The 17,173-nt window shown below is 52.0% G+C and overlaps 7 protein-coding genes across 7 annotated transcripts; 6 read left to right on the forward strand and 1 right to left on the reverse strand.

The window, feature by feature from the left end:
- Window positions 1-676: 676 nt before the first annotated feature.
- M406DRAFT_252494 (uncharacterized protein) lies at window positions 677-1,302 on the forward strand (the record flags this gene model as incomplete). Its single annotated transcript, XM_040916849.1, has 2 exons — window positions 677-808; window positions 871-1,302. The coding sequence occupies 2 exons, from the start codon at window positions 677-679 to the stop codon at window positions 1,300-1,302; spliced, it is 564 nt and encodes a 187-aa protein (XP_040778504.1).
- Window positions 1,303-2,266: 964 nt separating this feature from the next.
- M406DRAFT_61409 (family 5 glycoside hydrolase) lies at window positions 2,267-3,704 on the forward strand (the record flags this gene model as incomplete). The annotated part of the gene is made up of 3 exons (XM_040924735.1): window positions 2,267-2,300; window positions 2,330-2,540; window positions 2,615-3,704. The coding sequence occupies 3 exons, from the start codon at window positions 2,267-2,269 to the stop codon at window positions 3,702-3,704; spliced, it is 1,335 nt and encodes a 444-aa protein (XP_040778505.1).
- A 642-nt stretch (window positions 3,705-4,346) lies between these two features.
- M406DRAFT_328616 (uncharacterized protein) lies at window positions 4,347-5,230 on the forward strand (the record flags this gene model as incomplete). The annotated part of the gene is made up of 3 exons (XM_040920347.1): window positions 4,347-4,409; window positions 4,487-5,065; window positions 5,162-5,230. 3 exons carry the CDS (start codon window positions 4,347-4,349, stop codon window positions 5,228-5,230), a joined length of 711 nt encoding a protein of 236 aa, XP_040778506.1.
- Window positions 5,231-8,612: 3,382 nt separating this feature from the next.
- On the forward strand, window positions 8,613-10,887 carry M406DRAFT_288656 (glycoside hydrolase family 71 /Carbohydrate-binding module family 24; the record flags this gene model as incomplete). Its single annotated transcript, XM_040918809.1, has 3 exons — window positions 8,613-9,966; window positions 10,054-10,247; window positions 10,410-10,887. 3 exons carry the CDS (start codon window positions 8,613-8,615, stop codon window positions 10,701-10,703), a joined length of 1,842 nt encoding a protein of 613 aa, XP_040778507.1. The 3' UTR covers window positions 10,704-10,887.
- A 1,946-nt stretch (window positions 10,888-12,833) lies between these two features.
- On the forward strand, window positions 12,834-13,687 carry M406DRAFT_321615 (uncharacterized protein; the record flags this gene model as incomplete). Its single annotated transcript, XM_040919532.1, has 2 exons — window positions 12,834-13,118; window positions 13,233-13,687. Coding segments are annotated over 2 exons (559 nt in total), but the record flags the coding sequence as incomplete, so codon positions are not given.
- Window positions 13,688-14,000: 313 nt separating this feature from the next.
- Window positions 14,001-15,313, forward strand: M406DRAFT_328619 (ribosomal protein L1; the record flags this gene model as incomplete). The annotated part of the gene is made up of 2 exons (XM_040920348.1): window positions 14,001-14,069; window positions 14,183-15,313. The coding sequence occupies 2 exons, from the start codon at window positions 14,001-14,003 to the stop codon at window positions 15,311-15,313; spliced, it is 1,200 nt and encodes a 399-aa protein (XP_040778509.1).
- A 422-nt stretch (window positions 15,314-15,735) lies between these two features.
- Window positions 15,736-16,453, reverse strand: M406DRAFT_254980 (Zn-dependent exopeptidase; the record flags this gene model as incomplete). Its single annotated transcript, XM_040917000.1, has 2 exons — window positions 15,736-16,207; window positions 16,290-16,453. 2 exons carry the CDS (start codon window positions 16,451-16,453, stop codon window positions 15,736-15,738), a joined length of 636 nt encoding a protein of 211 aa, XP_040778510.1.
- Between the last annotated feature and the right edge of the window lie 720 nt (window positions 16,454-17,173).

The raw sequence follows: 17,173 nt of genomic DNA on the forward strand, positions 1-17,173 counted from the left end.
TTCGTGGCTGGGGCTGGTCGATCAGCTGGAAAGGCTAGCGATACGATGTGATGTGTAAAGACGGTGCGTTGGAATGTGAACTGGACAACAGCAGTTGTTGCGCCAGGACGTTCGATGAGGTGTGTCTCCCCAAGGTCTCCCCAAGGTTGTGGATGTCTCAGCCTGTACGCCTATGATGAAAAGGGCCAGTCAATGTCGTCGCCAACTTCTTGTTTGTTCGTATCGGTCGAGAGTTGTTGAAATCACCGTGCAGGATTGGTATTCTGCTTGCTTTTCGGCAAGGTCAACGTCGTCAATGTCGAGATCGAAATAACAGCAGAGCCCGAACCGACCGAAAAAAGATGTCTGGACTTCAATCTCGCACCTCATCACTAAAGTCCGTCAAGCCCCTGAAGATGTCTCCGGTGTTAGCGGGGCCCACTAGGCGATCGACAGTTACTATGATGTACTATGTACTACTCTTGTTACTACAATATGTACGTTAGTGGGCATGGGCGGCCCACTAGTAAGGATTACTGTCAGCAATAGTGATAGCAAGCTATCAGCTCGCTCCAGGGTACTGTCGACACTTTCCCGGAATTCCAACGTCAACTCATCGAGACGAGCCCTCTAGACACACACGCATTTTAACATCTTACCACCCTCCTGCCTCTTCCTCTGCACGACGACAGAAAGCATGTCAGAGCTCAAGACACACCCAGAGACTCCCAAATGGGTCTCTGACCTCAAGTCGCCCCCTCCATACAAGTCCAAGGCCGGCGGTATTCCAGACCCTCTAGGCTTTCCATCTCAGACCTCAGGCTCCAAGGTCCGCACGGCAGAGCTCCTATACTTCCCTTGGAAGACTCAGCTAATATTCCTGGACAGAAGCGAGATGCCTCGAAAGACACAAAGATCCAGCCGCGAAAGCAAGCTACGCCGGAAGAGATGGATACCCTGAAGCTGAAGAAGGCCTGGGAGGTGGCCCTCGCCCCAATCAAGAGCTTGCCCATGACCGCCATCATGATGTACATGACCGGCAATTCGTTACAGATATTCAGCATCATGATGGTCTTCATGGCTTTCAAGAACCCGATTGCCGGACTGATAGCTACCAATCAGGCGTTTGAGCGCTTCGAGACGGAGACGAACAAGGTCAAGATGCTGCAGGCCAAGCTGGCCTACGTCGCCATGCAATTCGTTGCCCTGGCGGTGGGAATATGGAAAGTCAACTCAATGGGGCTCTTACCGACCACGCGCTCAGATTGGCTGGCTTGGGAGGCGCAGAGGGAACCTTTGGAGGCCGCCGTTGTGGCACTATAGACCTCGTGGCAGGATTGCGATCATCAGCCAACAAAGGGACCAGCATCAATTGATATTGTTGCAGTCTTAAATCATGTTCTTCAACGCAATGACATGAGACCCTTCGAGTCACCTGGCTACTTACCCTGTACCGTGCCCGTGCCACCTCCGCGGTCCGAAGAATTGGACTTAGAGACATACTTGTCATAGTCTACGGCAATAAGTTTCATTTGGCTACGAGGCACATGAAATCATGGATCATGATGATGATCATACCCCAGTGGTCATTTTGCAAACAATGAAGGCTGGTAGTGATCAAGCTACCACTGAGGCAGCGTAGCGTGGGCGGCGCTCCAAGAACAACGCGGCTTTACTTTAGCGGCTGACTCTAGGAGAACGAAATGACATTTGCATCGCCATGGTTCCATGAAGGCATCGTAGTACCTACGCCAGCGGCCCGTAGTGGCGACGACCTTGAATCTTATTGGAAACTTCAACCAAATTATCCACCTAGCTACAGCACGGCAGTTCGTCGTTTGGATAATTTCTACTCACCTTGGAAATGCTGGCTCGATTTCTAGCCAGGTTTCTTGGCGTGCAGAAATACTTATCCACCTTCTCGGTCAGTCTTGACCCGGCGCGGATCTAGGTGAGCGATGCGGTATGGATTAATGGTTAATTAAGTCTTCCCACCAGCTAATTCCGCACCACTCGCGACCGCTCGAGCCAGGTTCTCAGCGCTGATCATCACCGCGTGGGATATTGAGGCTCACGAACCCTAATGATGGTAGCCGCCGATACAAATAGGCACTTGTCTGCATGCCATGATGCACGTAGTACCCTTCAGTTATCCTGCCTTGCCATCTCCATAACATGTTCACGCTCCTTTCTAAGCAACCTTTCACGTTCAAGATGAGGCCGACGGCAATAATGCTGCTGTGCCCGGTACTCCTGGCAACAGCAGCAGCAGCAGCTTCAGCTCAGTATGTCAAAATACCACAGGCGCCTTCAGAACCGCGGTGGTCTACTGCCGACAAACATGTAATAGAGTCCAGAACTGGGAATTCCTCCGTCTGGCCGTACGGCCCTTTCAGTACTGAAGGGAGGAATATCGTCAACACCCGGGGCGACACCATTACCTGGGCTGGAGTCAACTGGCCCCTCAATCTCGAGACGATGATTCCGGAGGGTCTTGAATGGGTTTCAGTTGAACAAATCATTGACAATGTAGCCAGTGTCGGGTTCAACTTCATGCGGATGTAAGACTAAATCATCAAGTCATATTCATGGAATTTATCACGGAGGGGGGGTGAGAGGCTGATCTGACCTGCAGGGGCTACGCCATCGAGATGGTTGACCAGATATATGAGCGGGATGGTGAAGACGTGCCTCTAGAAGTGGCCATGATCCAGGCACTAGGTTATGTCAACGGCACGAGGATCATAAACGAGATCATGGCCAACAACCCGACCTGGACGCGCGAGACAACACGGTTTGAGATCTGGTCCGATATCGCAAGAATCGCTGCTGAGAAGGGCGTCTTCGTCCATCCAGACGTTCACGTGGGGAAAGCAGAGTGGTGTTGCTCGCACGTCGACGGCAATGCATGGTTCGACGACCTGACATTCAACACTACAAACTGGCTGAGGGGCCTCTCTTACGTTGCGACATGGGCCAAACAGCATCCAAACATCGTCTCCATGTCCCTGCGCAATGAGCTGCGCGAATCCTGGAACAACACGGATCTCTACTACAACTGGCAGACACTGGTCGGCAACATGACGGCGGGCTGTGATGCCATCCACCAGGCCAACCCGGATATCTTGATTACCTGGTCAGGCATGCAATACGACGAGGATCTCTCGGCGCTGACAACAAAGAAGAATATCCTGACAGCGCCTTGCTACAAGTGCACGGCGATCGTCGACGCATACCGGCGGGACCCTGTCTACTTTGACCTAGACAGCCACGCCTGGGCGGACAAGTTAGTCTGGGAGCTGCATCTGTACTCATCCAGCGAGGATGTGGACACCGGCACTTGCCCCATCATCGAGGCTGGCCTGTACAGGAACGGATTCAATGCCCTCGGGATCGATCCTCCTGCCGCCTGCAACATCACCAACGACTGTTCCCCCGCACAGCGAATCACACCTGTCATCCTGACAGAGTTTGGGCACAACCAAGACCCGACCATGTACAACGACACCCTACAGAGCTGTCTCAAAAATTACACCGAGAAGAACGGCGTCAGCTGGGCTATGTGGAGCCTCGCCGGCAGCTATCGGATTCGCTCGGGCCAGCAGGGACTTGAGGACACTTGGGGCTTGACGAGTTATAACTGGTCAGGTTGGCATTTCCCAGCTGGTATTGAGGATTATTGGAAGCCTTGGGTGGAAGCGATGAACGTCACCAAGTTGGCATAGTTATGCTTATTGAGATGGCAAAAGCCAGTGCTCCCAAGGAACTAACTAACCCAACTCAGTCTTGCAGATCTTCAGTAATTTAAGTTATATTTATTATTCCAAGAGATTCTGTGCAGTTATTTTTCGAGATCATCCTCAACCCGGATGCTCATACATGCCAAGTGTGTCTGAGACTCCTAAACCGGGGCCGTTCGTGACATGACACTGATGCCAAGATACTCGGCCATGTTTCTGGACCTTCAAGTTTGCCTTTTCGGGACGTCATCTCATAATTATGTAGTTTAGGAAGCAGTAGTCTCTATTTCTGGCTCATCCAGCGATCTTTTCCTACTCAACATCTTCCAAGCCCGAGTGTCTCAAATGTGTTCGGAAACTGGTTTGCAGGACCTCAGTTCATCATGTCACGCCTTGCTACAGTTGGCCGAATGATTGAAGGCAAGAATGGCCGTGCTTTGGTTTAATACTAGGGATTAATGATCCCATTCCATTTATCCATAACTTGCTCTTTCTGTAAGTTTCTTTTTCACCCTTTCAGTTTGCATTCCCTTCTGGCCGAGCAGCGCTCTGGTCACCACCCATCACTCCAATTCCATCCGTCGAACGGATCGATTCCTTTCTCTTTTCTCCCATTCTTTGGTCACGATGCAATTTCCTTGCATTCTTGCAGCCGTCTTGGCTTTCAGCGAGGCGGGCCTCGCCTTCTCGGTAAGTATCGAATCACCCGCCACATCTCCCCTCGCATAGCCGCCTTCGACATCTCACTTCTGACTTCTCTCCTCTAGGGCGGCTACACTGGACAAGTAGCGACCCACATCAAATGGAAGTCTCCGACGGTCAAAGAACGAGGGGACCTCACTATAGGAGGACTGACTCTGGGTAGTGGGGACAACGGCGGTCAGCCAGGGGGAGCAGCAGCCGCTACTGGCACCACAGCTGCTGGTCAATCCAACAGCACAAATACCGGAGGCGGAGGAGGCTCCAGCTTGACACTGCCTAATGGGCTGACTCTCGGTGGAGACGGAGGAGGCAACGCCAATGCAAACGCAAACGCAAACACTCAGAATTCAGCTCTCGATGGCTTCCTTGCAGCGGCTCAGGGAGCCGCAAAGAATCAAACAGGCACCGCTGACGCGGCTACAGCTGGTACGGCTCAGACAAGTCCAGGACAAGGCGAGGCTGCCTCCCCAACTGTTGCAGCTGAAGGAGCGACGGGAGCTGGCACGGCAGAAACTGCACAGGCGGCCGAAGCAGGTCAGCCCAAAGCCGTTGCGGAGTCTGATCAGTTCTCTGAGGATGCGGGCATCACCCTAGACTCCAATGGTAACGCGCAGAATTTGGGAGGAGACCTGGGCATCACGAAGGTGAGCAGTCTGACTCTATTGAAGCGGGCACCTGCACCAAGCGTACCAATGGCTATCGGATGAAACAAGCACATGCTGACCTTGGTCTCAACACAGGGCTCGGATGGATCCACGTCTGTTGGAGGTGCTAGTGGCATCAATATCTCGCCTGCAGCGTCTGCGTAGGGCTCGGGACTGAGGTTGGAAGCCGCTGAATTGTGGCAGAAGATTCGCTACGAGTGCAAAGCTCTTATTTCGACTATGAGGAATCCAAAATCTACAACATATCTCAGCTCACAGCTCTTTGATGTTGTAGAAGATCTGTGAAGTACGATATCATTATCAAATTCAGCTGGAGCTGTCCTCTAGGAGACCTGAATCGAAGCACGAGGCTGAGCATCCGAGACCAAAGCAAATAACAACCTCGCCAGATTTCCCGAGCATAATTTAAGCATATGGAGGCAGAAACACGTCAATATTCATGGGCCCATTTGGGAAGAGGCTGAAAATAGTGTTGGCCACTCATGACCGTCATCTGTTCGCCTCGTGAAATACCTAAGCACATTTGCGAATGTGGCACACCACTGCAGAGAACAGTTCACTTTTCTTCTTGAGAGTAGAGCACCACACAATACAAAATTATGTTACTAACAAACTCTTGAATAACGACGCTATTTGTTGACGATTATATCATCACCTCTCTTCTAAAATAGGGCAATCAGATGAGAGTTAACGTTGTCGAATTCCATAGCAGGTCGTGACATCGCTGGACCAATGAGAAGTATACATCACGGAACGATCAGTTCAAACGGTCAGAGTTTGCTGAGTCTTATCATACACACGTTCTCGCTTTGTGTGCGTGAGTGGACGTGGTGTGGCTCTGGCCTCCTTAGCCTTCCTTCCAGACCAGGACCGCTTCAACGTTGACGTTCAGTCATTTGCAGTACATGGTCCAGCCACGACCTCAGACAACCATACATCCATACATAGACGATATGCTAGAACAACCCAGGTTTCAATATTCGAGCAGTGATCGTGCGTACAAACAAGTTTTTAGCCCGCCGAAAGCGTCTGAGCTGCGAATGCAAGGAAGCTCTTGTCTTTTTCTCTCCCCCCAGCTTGTCTCTGAACGAAACTCCCTGGAGAGCACCTTTTAATCATGAACGATTGCAGATCGCTTGGCCAGCTGCTCATATTCTTGCTTCATGAAAATTATATAAAGCAGGTGATGCATCCCTCTAGATCCTCAAGAGCTGTCCAGCGCGCCTCAACAAACACTTTATCGAGACGCGGATACATCAAACACCTATACTCACAACTCGAACCCTACTCAACCATGTCTGACTTCGACCTCACCAATGCCACTGCCTGGGCTGAAACCCCTGGCCTTTATGCGGTCTTCAACGTCGACAGTCAGACCGCCCTTGACAAGGATCGCGACGCGAAGCCTCAGGTCATTCAATGCTGGTGTGTACCTTACTTTCTTGTTCTATTATCGTGAGTGAAGCCTTTCACCTAGGACGCTAATTTCTCCTTTTCTTTTCTGGCAGTCATGAAGCTCACTCTAGAGATTACAGTATCTATAGCGTCAAGTTCAACGGAAACTGCCTGGTTCTCACAATGGTAACGGCGCCAACGGCACCAAGATCAAGTGTGCCACCCAGATCCAAGTGAAGAAGGGTTAGATCTGGGTTATCAAGAACCAAAAGCAGGCAGGCATGAGAGACGAGGCCTCTCTTGCACTTGGAATTTTCTATTCAATATGAAGGAGGCCCTTGCAGATAGACAGTAGACTTATTACTTCAAAGAAGATCTGCACGCCAACAAACACCTAAGTATGAATTCACACGCTCTTGAACTCCAGCTCACGCTTTTCGTTATCTTCATCAGTCTCGAAGTCCGAGTCTAATTACTTTGTCCACTTACACATCCTGCCATCGATCCCATCGATCAGTTTGCTTAGTACCCCAACTTGGATCGGGCAATAAATTCTGTTTGCATAGTTTTCCACCCTTACTTTTTTTCCATAGGATCGGCATTCCTCTAGGAGCTAAACGTTTAGAAACATGCCTAGAAAAGCCCCCTTCGCAGCTTTGCCACAATGTGCTTCGTGAGGGCCTTTTGCCCAGATAGCAGACCAAAAGGGGTCAAACTGAGACCCTAGTAGGCATATTACTCGTAGGCACCGGCATCTCAAGAGGATTCCGTTGGCTACACCAACGTCTACATTAATGCAATCAAAAATAGAGTAAAGTACCCCCAAGACAATTTTACTCCTAGATTGTGTAATATAGTAGTATATTGGAAGCCATTCTGATTTCGGTGGGTGTTGTCTATTTAGTACTTACTTGTCTAAGGAGTCATTGATGTCCAAATTTGGGTGTTTGAAAAGGTCTCACCCGCGCAGGCATGCGTTGTAATTACAAGAAGCTGTACAGGACTTACGAGGTTGCAGGTGAATCCCTGTAACCCTTATAAGTCAGTTTTTAGCCCACTTTTCAAAATGCTTACATGAGACCGCACGCGCGGGGGGTAGATTAGCCCCGCAGGGCAATGACTTGAGGTTATCTTTTCTGTCCATCTAACGGTATGACGACTGCATGAGTCAATCAGGGGAAGTGCACGGAGAACGCATCAGTTATTGTGCTCTGCGCGCTTTGAACTGCAGCGATCGTCTCTTACCTTTCAGGTAATCAAATGACAATCTGCCCCCTTGCGTGCGTAATGCAGGGCGATCTGACGTGCAGAAGATCCCGTACAATACCGCATCACCCGTCGTTGATCTTTCCCGATGCTGCCCAGTGTCCAGGCCCTCTGTGGGGACAGCACGTTGGCGATCCTCTCCACCCCACTACACCCACCACAAGTACACTCCAAACAACGTTTCAAGGTCTAGCCTCTTGTGAGTCCTGATAAACATTTGTTTGTTTGCATGAAGCTATTCTATCCTACGTCTTTCTTTCTATATATATGTATATATCGTGTGTATCATCGGTTAGAATGTTTCGCCGGCGCAGGAAAGTAACATGGGGGCTAGCTGCAGAGAAACTTGGATTCAGAAATGTCGAGGCCTGAATGAGGTGGGCATGCACATTCGAGGTGTAGACTGACCAAAGATATGTATTTTACCTCGCTTTGACACATTCCAAAGTATGGACGCCACGAATCCCATAGTTTACCGCTTTGGCTCGAGTCTCGGTCCACCTTGAGAAGGACTTGCGTTTCAAGTCCGGGTGTCGATTGGGTGTCGAACTAGGCCATTGGTTGGGGGCCATGTGGGTCTGAGGTCGTGGTACGTACTTACACCAAGATCCCTTTGCGCCTCCTTCCTTCACGACGGACGAGGATGAGGCAGGAGATAGGCGCCACCAGGCGGTATGGGCTGCTTTATTTTGCCGCGGTCAAAAGTTACTTCTTTCACCGGCAAGCCCCCTTCCCAAACACAAGCAAACACATTAAAAAGTGTCATGGGGTCCACGCACAAGAAGAGCCCACGATGGTGAGTTCAGGCACTCCAGACTTCTCCTTCATTGTCCTTCCTTAGATTCTTCTCTCAACAACCGCCAACATGGTTGGCTTCCATTCCTTTTCTTCAACATGTCTGCTGGCAGCCTCGCTCGTCAGCGCCGCCCCTTCTCTTCTCTTGGACGCTGGCTCGTCCCCTCCACTCCTTGACCGGCGCCAAAACACCACAACTTCGTCCGACAAGCTCGTTTTCTGCCATTTCATGGTGGGTATCATCTCAGACCGAACCAGCGCGGCAGACTGGGACTCGGACATGCAGATAGCCAAAGACCTAGGCATAGATGCTTTCGCCCTGAACATAGGCACAGATGATTTCACCGACACGCAGCTTGGGTATGCGTACGAATCGGCGGCCAACAACGGCATGTCCGTGTTTATCTCCTTTGACTTCAACTGGTGGGACCCGTCTACCGATGCGGCCGAGATTGGTGATATGATCGCCAAGTATGGGGCCGAGACGGCGCAGCTCATGGTGGACGGAAAAATCTTTGCCTCATCTTTTGCCGGCGATGGTCTCGACGTCGCCGCCGTGCGAAGCGCTGTTGGGGCTGATATTTTCTTCGCCCCCAACTTCCACCCTTCCGAGACCACCGACCCCAGTGCCAGCATCGATGGTGCGCTGAACTGGATGGGATGGAACAACAACGGAGACAACAAAGCGCCGGTCGCGGGCGGGACCAACATCACTGTCGTCGACGGCGATGACACGTACAAATCCTGGTTGTCCACCATGCCGTACATTGCCCCCATCTCGCCATGGTTCAGCACCCACTACGGCCCCGAGGTCACCTATTCTAAGAACTTTGTCTTCCCAAGTGATCTGCTGTGGTTCACTCGCTGGACCGAGATCCTGACCCTCAGCCCCCACTATGTAGAAATGATCACATGGAACGACTATGGTGAGAGCCACTACATCGGACCGCTCTCGTCCATGCATTATGACGACGGGGCGTCCAAGTGGGTTAACGACATGCCTCATGATGGCTTCCGGACACTTGCCAAGCCCTTTATCTCAGCCTACAAGGCAGGAGCAGCAGCGGTCGACTCATACATCACCGAAGACCAGATCGTCTACTGGTACCGACCAACCCCGAGCACCGTGGACTGCGACTCGACGGATAATACGATGGGGGCCGCGGACAACAGCAGTGGGAACTACTTCAACGGCAAGCCAAATGGCTATGAAGATCTCGAGGACGCCGTCTTCGTCGTCACACTCCTGACTGCTGATGGTACCCTGAGCGTCACCTCTGGCGATACCACCCAGACCTTTGATGCCAAAGCTGGGGCCAACGCTTTTCGAATGCCCATGGGCGTCGGACAGCAGACTTTCTCCTTGACCCGAGACTCCAAGACCGTCTTGAGTGGTACAAGCCTGAAAGACATTCAAGATTCCTGTAAGTGGCCTTAACAATTGCAATCCGAAGGATACGTTTCTGCCCCGATGTATCTATATATCGTTGGCTGACTCCCGTTATGTATAGGTATTTGCGGAATTTACAATTTCAATACCTATGTGGGAACATTGCCCGCCGAGGACTCAGATCCTCTGGGTGCCGACGGCTTGGCCTCATTCTTGACTGGATTGTCCGTGACTACGTGCCTTGCCACTCCATCGCTGGGCACCCCAACCGCCGTCGCAGCATCGACGACTGGCGCGGGAAGTTCGGTTGCGAGTGTCACTGGTGGAGGCCAACCGACCGCTACAGCTGCCACACAGACGACTGCGGCAGTTTCGAGCTCACAGGTCACTGCAGGCGCGTCTGCCGCTTCGCAGACCCAATCCTCTGCTACCGCATCACAGGCACAATCCTCAGCCGCGGCAGCCTCTCAGACGCAGTCCTCTGCCTCCTCGACCGCATCTAGCACTCCCGACTGTAACGCCGGTACCGTTGCCGATGGCGTGTCACTCAATCTGCTGGGCCTGTGCACCTTTGCCTGTGCTGCTGGGTTCTGCCCCACCGACACCTGTGTTTGTACATCGACCGGCACTGTGGTGACCTACGAGGCTGGCGTCGCGACCACCGGGTGTGCCCTCTCGGGAGAGGATGCTATCTACGATACGCTCTGTGCCTATACGTGTCAGCTTGGATATTGCCCGGATACTGCCTGCTCTACCGACTGCAGCAGTTGAATTCTGTTGTTATGATTGCACGATTATTGCCTTCTCTTCTCGTCGCTCCTTGCCCTCGTGGCCTATACTTGGGGAAAGAAACATGTTTGTTGGATACCCGGGGATGTTTCCAGAGTTGTCCTTCTTTGCCTCGAAGGCAGATGTATAAAGTTTTCAAAAATGAAATTCTACTACTTTGCTCGCGCTTGTATGACCTAAGGAGAAGTATTCTTCAGTTAGTATGGACTGGTGACGATTTTTGACCTAGAACACTCAACTCATTTGAAATGTATGCGCACCCACACAGTCAAGTAATCTCTCCTCTTGTCTCCATTTGGCCTCATAAATAGTACTAGCGTCTCCAAGCTGCTTCTCATCGTAACACCCGCAATGCTGTATCACTAGATGTTGGTCAGTCAAGGCGAATTTGGTGAATCACCAGCCTTCGAAGCACAGCCGCATACGAGGTTGGGCTGCGTAATGCTATATAAGAGGGAAAGGGAGACAGGCGTTGATCTATCAACTACATAGAATAGGACTGTTTCTCTTGGACTTGATCTCGCCATCCATTGCAGCAGGCATTTCCAAGACGTGGTTTGGTACAAATTTCACAAGACAAGCACCTAAGTACTTACACACACAACAGCCTACAATGCGCCTTCCAGTCCTCGTCCCCATAACATCACTTCTCCTGAGCACCACCACCGCACAGAACTTCTCAAACTACGCCCACGACTGCGCAGAGACTGGATACAGCGCGGACTACACCACAGCGACCGGCTCGGACTGCGCCTTCAACATCACCCACAGGCCGTTCCCGCCAGAGTCTTTCCTTAGCCTTGATAACTGCCTGTCCTTTGACGGGCAGAATCTTGTAGGGAATCAAGGGTGAGTTGCAGTGGTACCTTATAAGATTTTTTTCAATGGTACAATTTTCGGTACAATGTGTGTCTGTGTGGTTGATTATGGCTCCAGACTGACTTGAAGTGGTGATGCTGTTGGGGATGATGTAGTGGTGGATATCGGTCTCATTGTAGCAGTTGCGTAGGCACGGATGCATACTACTATGCCTGTATATGTGAGGGAGTCAACGTTTCGTGCAGTCTGAGTGAGTAGAAGTCATTGCCCATTGTTTTTTTCCCCTATACCAACCCCCTCCCCCCCCCCCCAAAAACTTTCTGTCTCTGACCATGGTGGCATGTAGATGATTTTATAGGGGTCAACTGGACCGACGGAAGTATCTGCTGCAACTCAGGCACGGAAGACAGTCCACGAGTCTCGTGTGGTACATTTGGTGGCTGAAATGGTCGATGGTCAGGAGGAAGGCTGTAGAGGGGCCTGGAAGAAAAACAACAAGAAACGAACATAAAAATAAAAATAAAATAAAAAAAATAAGAAGAAAAAAGACCTTGGTAGATATATTCTGACGACATTGCCTGTCTTGCTCTTCTTTTTCTCGGTCTTTTGGGTCAGGGTTCGGGATGGTGCATCATACAGATTACTCCCTCCGATGGCGGTGGGTTTGCGTCTCTCGCCCACTGTAGGACCCTGAATTTCTTCACCAAAGGGTTTGCCCAGTTAGCGCCGAGGAATTTTGCGAGGAGTTTCGACCGCTGAAATGACGCACGTCAAGCCGCCGAGCCAGGCGCCCGAAACGTGCTGTGGAGCGCGTCTTGGTTGGGTCATGTCGGGGGTTAACAAGGAGTTTCTGCCCGGGTTTGCGGGAGACGCCCCCGGGGAGAGCCTTGCATTCTTGATCTTTTCATTCAACAACGGCTCTTGTCCGTGTCATCATTATCTACTTTTCCTTGAAGGACCGTACCGGCGTCAAGTTTTCTTCTCTCTCTCTATGACAGACACACAAAACGCCACCCCCCTTTCTCGCCCTAAATTGCCTTAGAAAATCTATCTATTATAGTTTAATACACTCCAGCACATCAGCAAGATGAGTGCCACAGCGTCGACTGCGCTTCCAGCGCTCAAGACCAACCCCACGCACATCTTCTTCACCGATTTTGACGGCACCATCACCCTCCAGGACAGCAATGATTTCATAACGGACAATCTCGGCTTCGGGACCGAGCTGAGGAAGAAGGGCAACCAGGACGTCCTGTTTGGCAAGAGGGATTTCCGGGACTCGTTCCTGGAGATGATGGAGAGCATAAGCACCCCTTACGACCAGTGCATCCAGCTGCTCCTCAAGAACATCCAGCTCGACCCTTACTTCAAGGAGTTCCATGCCTATGCCAAGCAAAACAACATCCCCATCGTCGTCTTGAGCGGCGGTATGGAGCCCATTATCCGCGCCCTGCTGGGCCACCTGCTGGGCGAGAAGGACGCCAGCGAGCTGCAGATCGTGAGCAACAACGTCAAGGCCCGGCCTGGGAAGGACATCAACGAGGAGAGAGGGTGGCAGATCGAGTTCCATGATGACAGGTGAGTACTACCGCCCTTGCTCTATAACTCCCCTTACTCCTTCCTGGCATCTAAACCTGAACCTCCCCCCCTTCGTTAAGAAGCGAGAAAACCTATACTGACGATGCAAAACAGCGGCTTTGGGCATGACAAGTCCCTCGAGATTCGAAAATACTCACAGCTGCCCGAGGACCAGAGGCCATATCTGTTCTACGCCGGCGATGGAGTGTCGGATCTGTCGGCGGCCAAGGAGACGGACCTCATGTTTGCCAAGGCAGGCAGAGATCTTGTTACGTACTGTGAGAAGGAGAAGGTGCCCTTTACGACGTTTGAGGACTTCTCGGACATCCTCTCTGTTGTCAAGGACGTTGTCTCTGGAAAGATCAGCGTTAAGGAGGCCGCCAACTAAAGTCAGACGGATTTTATAGATGGCCAGGTTGTTGTTGATTTTTCTTTTCATGCTGCTTATCATAACCCGGATAGAGTAGACGGACCAGACCTAGATGAGAGCTAGACATATCCAGAAATAGAGTCAAATCGCTTGATAGATAGAGGATCAAGGGGATAGCTCATATTAAATGGAATCTCACAAAGAATATTGCCATCTCTGAGTAGAAGGTACCCATGCTCATGTTCCTGCTGTACATGTGAAAAGTACAGAAATTGGGGGTGCGAATTGAGTGAGGGGCAGTTGAGCTCTGCCCTCCAGTTCACAAGCAGTAATAGTGCTTGACCTCAATCACTCAGACAAGGGTCTGAGCGATAAGATAAGAAAAATTTCGAGACAACCCTTGCTCGCTGTAGTCCAATTCTAACCTCAATTCAATGCACATCGCCATTGCAGCCAGTTTGAGAAAGTTCTACCCATTCCTCTACACTTTCTCAACAAACAAGATCTCAACCATGGCTCCCACGAAAACAGTCGTGAAGCAGAACGATAAGGCGCCTCAATTCGAGGTCGACCCTGATCAGGTAAATCCATCCCAACCAGACAAAATAACCATGATGTCTTTTTTCCATGGGAAAACCTCTATTTGAACACGAGACTGACAAAGAAAACGCTTCATTCCCTCCTCCCAAAACAGGCTCTCAAAGCCTCCAAGGCTCTCCTGGCACACATCCAGAAAACCGCAGCCGAGACTGCCGCCAACGCAACCAAGAAGAACATTCTCGACGTCGCCGACAACGAGGAGGACGCACCCTCGGCCGCCGAGACGCCCATCTGGCTGACCATCACCACCAAGCGCCACATCCACGACACCAAGAAGCTGCAGCCCGCCAAGATCGCCCTCCCGCACCCCCTGCGCGATGCCGACGCCGACCAGGAGGCCACCATCTGCCTGATCGTGCCGGAGCCCCAGCGCCACTACAAGAACCTCGTCGCCTCGGATGACTTCCCCGACCACCTGCGGGCGCGCATCACCCGCGTCGTCGACCTCAAGCACCTGACCGCCAAGTTCAGGCAGTACGAGGCCCAGCGCAAGCTCGCCTCCGAGCACGACATCTTCCTCGGCGACGACCGCATCATCAACCGCCTGCCCAAGGCCCTGGGCAAGAGCTTCTACAAGACCACCGCCAAGAGGCCCATCCCTGTCGTCTTGTCGAAAAAGAAGCAACAGCGCGACGGCGAGGCAAAAGCCCCGCGGAGTAAGAAGTCGGCCGCTGCTGCTGCTGCTGCGGCGGACCCGGACAACATCAACTGCAGATCCGCCAAGGAGGTCGCCGCCGAGATCGAGAAGGCCCTCGGCTGCGCCCTCGTGCACCTGTCGCCCTCCACCAACACGGCCGTCAAGGTTGGCATCGCCAGCCTGGGGCCCCAGGCGCTGTCTGAGAATATCGTGAAGGTGGCCGGCGAGATAGCCACCAAGTACGTGCCCAAGAAGAAGAACGGCATCAAGGCCATCTTTGTCAAGGGACCCCAGACCGTGGCCCTGCCAATTTGGCAGTCTGCCGAGCTGTGGGTGGACGCCGAGACCGATGTGATCGCGAACGGCTCCGAGCAGGCCAAGGCCATCGAGGCCAAGAAGGAGCAGGCCAATATCGGCAAGAAGCGCAAGACTGCCGGCTCTGCGGAGGAGGAGGAGCCCGAGGCCAAGAAGGCCAAGCGGGCAAACCTCCCCGAGAGCAACGATGACAAGCTCGACAAGCAGATCGCCGAGCGGAAGGCCAAGCTGCGCGGCGCAAAGGCCAAGGCGAAGTCTGCTCTGGACGAGTAGACAGCCAGAACACGCAGCTTCTTTTGTTATCTTGGATTGTATATATTCGGGGCGTTCAGAGGAGTTGGTGGCGCGGCCTACATTTCAACTGTGCATGCAGATACCTAGACGAACTCTACTACGCCCCCAACTGCAGTGGGGTTACAGGACAGGGTCATGAAAATAGAAGAAAGTGAGGGCTTTTCCCTCTTCTTCCTGAAGTCTCTTTCGAAATGCGCTTATTCATCTCGCGAGCATCTTTGAAAGTCATAACGCAATAATAGGTATTCGTTCACCAATATTGCAGACGGTCTGGGGCAACCACCTTAACCCCCGATTAGGGCTACTATCGATTGATGTGTGTATGTAAGTCAGGTTGTAAGAGCACGGGAACTATTCTAGGATGAATGATGGACGCAATGCGTCACACATGTGACATCTCATCAGCCAAGCGTCGAGAAATTGGTGTAGGCCAGCTCCACGATGAATCCCGCAGCAACCTTGGCAAACTCCAGCATGTATTCGAAGTCGATATGATCGATGGTGTCGTTTGCTGAGTGGATCCAGGGGTATCCATTTGGCCGCCCAGCTTGGCTATTGATATAAGCCGACTCGCCGATCATGGCGGAGGGAAAGCCGTACTTGAAGGCGCTGGCGTGGTCGGAGCACGGGTAACCGCAGGCCATGTCGCCTGCTGTTGCGTTTGGGTATGTCCCGATCAGCTTCTTGGTGAAGGCCTTCAGATTCTCGTCGATGTGATCCCCCTGTACCGCAATGGTGGGTAGTTCCTCATCACGATCGCCCCTATAGCCCACCATATCGAGGTTCAACATGGCCTTGACCGGCCAGGACTGATTTTGGTATTGTGCGAAAACGGAGTCTGAGCCATGCAGACCAATCTCCTCGGCGGCATACCTTTGGGGGGGGGGGGAGGGGGTAGGGTTGTCAGCCGGGATGGGGGCTATTAGACGAGAACGTGGTTCACAGCGCGACTTACCAGTGAAATTGAACCTCATTCACAACGTGTTTCTCTGCGAACAGAGGAGCTAGGGCCCGGAGAACCTCCAGAAGGACAACTACGCCCGACCCGTTGTCATCAGCCCCTGGGGCTACCATATCATCAATATCTTGCTGCTTGTCAGAATGGTTGATCGAGTCCATATGGGCCCTTTTATCCGTTTGGGACGAGGAAGTCTCGTCAGCCACACCAACTCATGTTTTCAGAAGATCCTTGGGGGGGAGGGGGGGGGGGCACACGCAACATACCCAACGACTATTGTATCTTTGGGCGCGTACCACCCGTGAGGCTCTTCGCCGAGGATCCTGAAGATGAAGCTCTGTTGAGGGGTGTCCGTTAAGACAGTTCTGAAGCTGGAGGGGAAGCTTGATGTTCCGTTCAGCACGCCGCGGGGGCTTCTCAAGTCGTTAATGACAATCATCTCCAATACTCTCTTGAAATTCACGCCATGTTTCGATTTGCAATGTCGATTAGGGAAGATGGCACTATTGGTGAACTGAAGGAGCTCCTCCTTCATCCGGGTCGCGTTGAGGCGGGGGAAGACCTCGTTCTTGAGAAGGGTCTCTTGGCGCATCACATCGGGGAAGACAGCCGCCGGCTCGCGACGTTGGACGAAGGAATTCACAAGTGGGCAGAAGCGAGGGCCCAGCTCGGAAATGCAGGGAGGCACCAGCGCGGAGGCCTGTATGACGAAAGAGCTGATGAGAAGAGCGAGCATTGAAGCCATTTTGGGTAATAAGGTGGTACTGATGCTTTCGAATGGTTACTGGGTAGGGAGAATGATCATGCTTCAGAAGAAGGATACACGGCGGGCTGAAGAAAGCAAGTGGGAGCTCCAATGTGATGGAATCCATCATGTATGT

Source organism: Cryphonectria parasitica, assembly GCF_011745365.1.
Source record: "Cryphonectria parasitica EP155 unplaced genomic scaffold M406scaffold_3, whole genome shotgun sequence".
Taxonomy (NCBI): Eukaryota; Fungi; Ascomycota; class Sordariomycetes; order Diaporthales; family Cryphonectriaceae; genus Cryphonectria; species Cryphonectria parasitica.